A 214-nucleotide genomic window follows, 5' to 3' on the forward strand; every position below is an offset into this window, starting at 1 on the left:
CCTCCTCCTGCCCTGGCTGCTTACAGCCTCACACAGCCCACCCGGCTGCAAGATCCGGATTACCTCCAAGGGGCTGGACCTGGGTAAGGGGCTGGCTGGGACCCTGATCCTGGGGCCTGGGTAAGAGGGAGGTTGGGACACTGCTCCAGGCATCTGCGCCTGGGTAAGGCTCTGCCTGCACTGCCCACACGCGGGACTGGCTGGGGGCGCGTGA

General features: G+C 66.8%; 1 protein-coding gene across 1 annotated transcript in view; it reads left to right on the plus strand.

Annotated features, from left to right (window-relative positions):
• Positions 1 to 4: 4 nt before the first annotated feature.
• The window catches only part of PLTP (phospholipid transfer protein), a gene marked incomplete at its 5' end in the record, with an annotated part of 3,462 nt that continues 3,252 nt past the window's right edge, over positions 5 to 214 (plus strand). The window contains one exon of the mRNA XM_009696190.1: positions 5 to 83. Within this exon, the coding sequence (XP_009694492.1) occupies positions 5 to 83 (79 nt within the window). The remainder of the gene's footprint in view (positions 84 to 214) is intronic.

The sequence above is a fragment of the Cariama cristata genome, unplaced genomic scaffold (assembly GCF_000690535.1).
Source record: "Cariama cristata isolate BGI_N322 unplaced genomic scaffold, ASM69053v1 scaffold28662, whole genome shotgun sequence".
Classification (NCBI taxonomy): domain Eukaryota; kingdom Metazoa; phylum Chordata; class Aves; order Cariamiformes; family Cariamidae; genus Cariama; species Cariama cristata.